Genomic DNA, 5927 nt, shown 5'->3' on the forward strand with positions numbered 1-5927 from the left:
TGCAGCAGCTGCACAAGCTGGCGAGTGCAGTTGTGAGTGTGATCATTCTTATGATTTCACTTCTTGTGATGGGGGTGGCCACCACAAAACTCCTTCTGGTAGTCACTTCGCAGTTGCTGGTGGCAGGCTTCATGTTTAAGAACATGGTTAAGATCATCTTTGAGTCCATCATCTTCGTCTTTGTCATGCACCCTTTCGATGTGGGTGATCGCTGTGTGATTGATGGTGTTCAGGTTAGCCCCTACTGAGACATCATGTGGTTTGAATGCTCTACAAGCAATAAGAGCATCTCTTTCCCAAAACTTGTTTACCTTTATGAATTACAAACAACTGATGCTTGGTTGTTTGGTTTTTGATGCTAGCATTGATAGGCAATTGCCTTCTACCAAAAAAGATGAAAACATAATGCTCATTTTGCAAAGTCATTCTTAATTTTACAAGTTGCTTCAATTTGAAGCTTTTAGTATGTTTCAATATCAAAGCTTCCTGTCCTTTTCAAATTAATAGATTAGACTAACATGCTTGGATATTCTAAATGATGCTCCACTGAGTATGATAAATCTTCTATGTATTTTGGGCATCATAGTTGCTTTGCCTGCATTTTCTCTGATCTCTCTCTCTCTCTCTCTCTCTCTCTCTCTCTCTCTCTCTCTCTCTCTCTCTCTCTCTCATGCTCGGTTTAGTTGGAATTGCAAATTTGTGATGATCATCATTTTTTTTTCTTTTTGAGAAAAGAGGGGTAGGCAATGATCATTCATTATCATCTTGGCACTTAAACATAGATGCGGTGAAGATCTATTTGCTTATATTTAGTCAGTTAAATATCGCCTATAAAATGTACTGTAGGTCTGTAGCTATATATTTTCCACCTTTGAATATATGGCCCATTAATTGATCATGCATAGCGATGGTTCTTTGTCGAGGTCTGTTGCTTATTAGTGAAGTGCCCAGTGTTATATGTAAAGATACCTTGGTATTTTCTTTATATATTAAATTGTATTCTTGATATGTATCATGAAGCCTATGTGAGTAGCTGGATGTTGTGCAGATGATTGTTGAAGAAATGAACATATTGACTACAGTCTTCCTTCGGTATGATAACGAGAAGATCTACTACCCTAATGCAGTACTGTTGTCAAAGCCCATCAGCAACTTCTATAGAAGTCCTGACATGGGTGATATGATTGAGTTTTCGATCGATGTTTCTACCCCAGTCGAAACTGTTACTGCTCTAAGGAAATCAATACAAGCGTAAGCATAACTAGCCCTTTACCTCTGATCTGCAAGTTATGACTTTCATACAACATGCTTGCTTTGTATGATATGTGACTTCAGTTAACTTTTTCTCTGCACTTGATGAATTAGCATTTCATAGCCTTCTTACAGCACTTTGACAAAAGTTAACGGATGTAAAGTCTAAGCCTCACAGAGCAAGCCTACAACATCCAAGATTTTACTGTAGATAATAGAAGGCTGTTGCAGTTCAAACTCCAAACCCACAACATGCTTCCTTTCTCCTCTCTCTCTCTCTCTCTCACACACACACACACACACACACATAGCAATATCCAAAATTTGAACCCTAGACCTCTTGAAGGGCAAGCCTTTAGGGGTGAGGTGCCAATCATCTGTGCTAACCAAGGCACGCCATACTATACCGAACCGAATAGTATAGAATGTACCTTACTGTACCAGTTTAGTACCAATGCATAATACTGAGGGCGTATTGACATTTGGTACGCCGAACTGGCCTCCATATTGGACATATTGATACAGTAACAGGTTGACACCGGTATGGAGCCCGGTACTAAGACAGTATACCATGGTGTTGATAATTGTTGGCAACATGCTTCATCTCTTTAGAATTATCAAAAAATGAGGAACCTGTGACAAAGTACCTCAAAGAGAAATAAGCCTATAACTATTTTTCTCTGGGGAATCTAGCTCATGAACTTGTGTATTGCCATGTTGGTGCAGGTACCTGGAGAGCAAGCCAAAGTATTGGCACCCAAAGCACTCAGTTCTAGTGAAAGAGATTGAAAATGTCAACAAAATGAAAATGGCTCTAACTGTGCTCCACACAATGAACCATCAGAACTTCCCTGAAAAGAATAATCGGCGGTCAGAACTTGTATTTGAGCTGAAGAAGATCTTTGAAAGTCTTGGCATCAAATATCATCTCCTCCCTCAAGAGATCCATCTAACCCAAGTCGTTATGGCAGATGGAAGGATGCCTGCACAGTAAACTTACCAACTAATCTTATCCTCTGCTGCCTAAATGAAGTCTGGTAATGGGATGTGGCTAGAGAGAAAAGTGGCTGGTCAAAGGTCAGTTTGTAAGTTTGCTTGGTTTTTTGTGGTTGATAACCAGTTGAATATGAAAGCTGCAAGGAGTGGAGAAGAGCAAGACAAGATTTACTAATGAGATTATAGGGGGCAGTTTTTGAAATTGGTGGAATGACTGCAATAGAAAGAAAAATCTGATAATGTCTTCAAGAGAGAACAATAATCCCCCACAACCATGCTGGTCTCCTTATGCAGTCCTGCTATTTAATGTTGGTCAGTGAAAAGTATTTGTAAACAGAAATATAGTGAATGCATCTCAATTCTGACATTTTTCCTTTGGTTGTAAGTAAAATTTGTATGAAATAGATTTGCCAAATCTCTACCAAAATATTCAGGAAAGAGAACAGTTACCTATAGAAGATGATCTCATTGTATTGGATATTGGTTTCTGCTCCCTGAGACTTGATCTTTCTCTCGGTATGGACAGAAGGGATATCCCACTCGGATAGAAGAGAAAATGATCGATCAGTCTGGGAGGGGGACCAAGACCCTATAAATACTAGTAGAGTTTCTCCCCATCAAAAATAACTCCCAAGATCCAATGGATGGGATTGCCACAATTAGCCCAATAACCTTAAGCATTCATATAAGTAAAATGCCCAATAATCACTCACTTAGGCCCATCTTGAGTGGGTTACACTTATGTGAGCAGTTATGTGGTCACTTGGGCCATATGCAGAAGCCCATAAGCTTACAATCTCCTACTTGGACTATGCTGACCACAAGGTTTCAAAAGAATACATATATATATATATATATATATATATATATATATATATATATATATATATATATATATATATATATATATATATATATATATATATATATATATATATATATATATATATATATATATATATAAATTTATCTATATGTGGTCAAGTGATTGAATAATCAGAGGAAAAACTTTAAATGCCGGAATTTTTTTTTTTAATAAAACAACTTTATGGTCCTTTCACCATGCTCTAGGTCCTTTAACTTGAATGAAAAAGTTCAATGGTAAGGGTCAGGCGGTCCTATGCTATCCTTTTAAAGAGCCACACACTTCCTTCCGTAACCACAAGTGCCATCAAAGCAAAATCAAGTAACTTTATTTGGGATACTTAATGAGTGAAGTGGTCATATTTAATTCACTCTCATGACAGACGTATCTTTATGTCTATCATTGGTCCTAATGTATAATCCCAATGGATTAGAAACAACTTTATAGCTAGTCAAAGCAAAAATACATAACTGTACATGATCTACATAGACCCCAATGTATATACTGCATAGTTTTACACATCTATAGAATCAACGAGTCCCATTGATTTTACATGATCTATATAGATGCCAGGTGCTAGCCCCTTAGTCATTGGATCTGCAAGCATGCGGTCTGTACTAATGTGCTCAACTGTAATTTGACGACTGGCAATCTTTTTCTTTACAACAAGATACTTGGTGTCTAGATGCCTAGACCCACTTGAGAACTTGTTGTTATTGGAAAAAGCTACTGCTGCTGAATTATCATAGAAGAGTCTGAGTGGATGAAAAATAGAATCCACAATCTTAAGATCTGTGATGAAGTTCCTCAGCTAAATCGCCTGTGATGTGGCCTCAAAACAAGCAATATACTCTGCAGCCATTGTGGAAGGAGCAGTAATGGACTGCTTCTGGCTCTTCCATGAAACCACTTGACCTGCTAGTAGGAAGACATATACAGATGTTGACTTCCTAGTATGGCAAAATCAGAGTCAGTGAACCCAATAATCTCCAGCTTATCTGACCTCCTATATGTTAGCATGAAACCTGTAGTCTCTTGTAGATACCTGAATACCTTTTTGGCAGCATCCCAATAAGCTTTGCCTGGGTCACTTGGAAATCTACCAAGCAATCCAACGACAAAAGCTATATCAGGACGTGTGCACATTTGCGCATACATAAGGCTACCAATTGTAGACGCATAAGGTATATCTACCATCTCATCTCATTCCAACTGATTTTTCGGGCATTGGGATTTACTGAGTATATCTTCTTTATGTACCGAAGCAGTATTGGATCTGCCTTTATGAAAATTAAACTTTTTCAGAATTTTATAGATGTAAGGTCTTTGAGACAGACCTAAAATACTCTTCGATCTGTCTCTCAAATTTCTATGCCAAGGACATAGGAAGCTTCACCCATATCTTTCATTTCAAAATTCTGAGCTAGAAAGGCTTTTGTATCATGTAGCAGGCCAAGATCATTACCAGCAAGCAGAATGTCGTCAACATATAGGACTAAAAATATAACTTTGCTCCCACTGAACTTTTAGTATATACATTGATCAACAACATTTTTCTTAAAACTGTAAGTCAAAATCACCTCATTGAATTTGAGGTACCATTGTCGGAAGGATTGTTTTAGTCCATATATTAACTTCTTAAGTCTGCATACTAAGTGCTCCTGCCCATCTTGTATGAATCCTTCAGGTTGAGTCATATAAATCTCTTCACACAAATCTCCATTTAAAAAAGCAGTTTTGACATCCATTTAATGTAGCTCAAGGTCAAAGTGAGCTACCAAAGCCATGATAATTCTGAAGGAGTCCTTTCTCAAGACTGGAGAGAAAGTCTCAGTGAAGTCAATACCTTCTTTTTGCATGAATCCTTTGGCTACCAATCGGGCCTTGTATCTTTCTATGTTACCTTTGGAATCTTGTTTGGTCTTAAAAATCCATCGACAACCAACAGGCTTTGAACCTTTAGGTAATACAACAAGGTACCAGACTTAGTTTTGAGCCATAGATTCAAGCACATCTTTTATGGCATTGAACCACTCTTCAGATTTATTACTATTCATAGCTTTGGAAAAACTAAGGGGATCATCAACACATAGGCCATTTTCATGTAGGTAGACAATATAATCATTCGGTATGGTCGATAATTTCAGCTGTTCTCCTACAGGTGCTTGCTGTGGGATAGCAGTGGGTCCAGTAACTTGATTGAGTGGCTCCTGTTCCACCTCCACATTTTGAGGTTCCTGAATTATGGGTTGCAACATTGAAAATGGTATAAACCCATATGGAACAGATCCAGAAGTCCCTTGTGAGGAAGAGTTTTGCCTTGCCAGTTCCTCGAACTTTATGTGTCGAGGTTGTGCACTCCCACTAATTGAGTCATTCTCTAAGAACTTCGCAGTTCTTGTTTCTATGATCTTGATATGGGATGATGGATAGTAAAACCTATACCATTTGGACCTTTTTGGATAACTGATAAAGAAACCTGATATGGTTCTATTGTCCAACTTCTTGATATATGGGTTATACACCCTAGCCTCAGCATTACAACCCCACGTGTGAAAATATCTCAAACTCGATTTTCTTCCTATCCATAACCCATAGGGTGTCTTTGGAACAGCTTTCGAAGGAACCCGATTCAAGATATGCATGGCTGTTTTTAAGGCAAGCAAAGTGGTAGGTTAGAGTAACTCATCATACTTCTGACCATATCAATTAATGTGTGATTCCTCCTTTCAGCTATACCATTTTGGCTAGGTATGCCAGGAGTGGTGTACTGAGGAACTATGCCACACTGTACAAAAAACTTTGCGAAAGGGCC

At 38.2% G+C, this 5927-nt stretch overlaps 1 protein-coding gene and 1 pseudogene across 1 annotated transcript in view; one reads left to right on the top strand and one right to left on the bottom strand.

Annotated features, from left to right (window-relative positions):
* The window catches only part of LOC103708329 (mechanosensitive ion channel protein 10-like), an 11257-nt gene extending 8643 nt beyond the window's left edge, over positions 1–2614 (top strand). The window contains exons 3-5 of the mRNA XM_008793209.6: positions 1–233; positions 1049–1251; positions 1978–2614. The exon at positions 1–233 is cut by the window's left edge and continues 61 nt beyond it. Of these exons, the coding sequence (XP_008791431.4) occupies positions 1–233; positions 1049–1251; positions 1978–2245 (704 nt within the window). The 3' untranslated portion in view covers positions 2246–2614. The remainder of the gene's footprint in view (positions 234–1048; positions 1252–1977) is intronic.
* A 1309-nt stretch (positions 2615–3923) lies between these two features.
* Positions 3924–4309, bottom strand: LOC120105289 (secreted RxLR effector protein 161 pseudogene; annotated as a pseudogene).
* Positions 4310–5927: the final 1618 nt, after the last annotated feature.

Source organism: Phoenix dactylifera, chromosome 10, assembly GCF_051530095.1.
Source record: "Phoenix dactylifera cultivar Ajwa chromosome 10, Ajwa_hap1_PhDact_Kaust_v1.1, whole genome shotgun sequence".
NCBI lineage: Eukaryota > Viridiplantae > Streptophyta > Magnoliopsida > Arecales > Arecaceae > Phoenix > Phoenix dactylifera.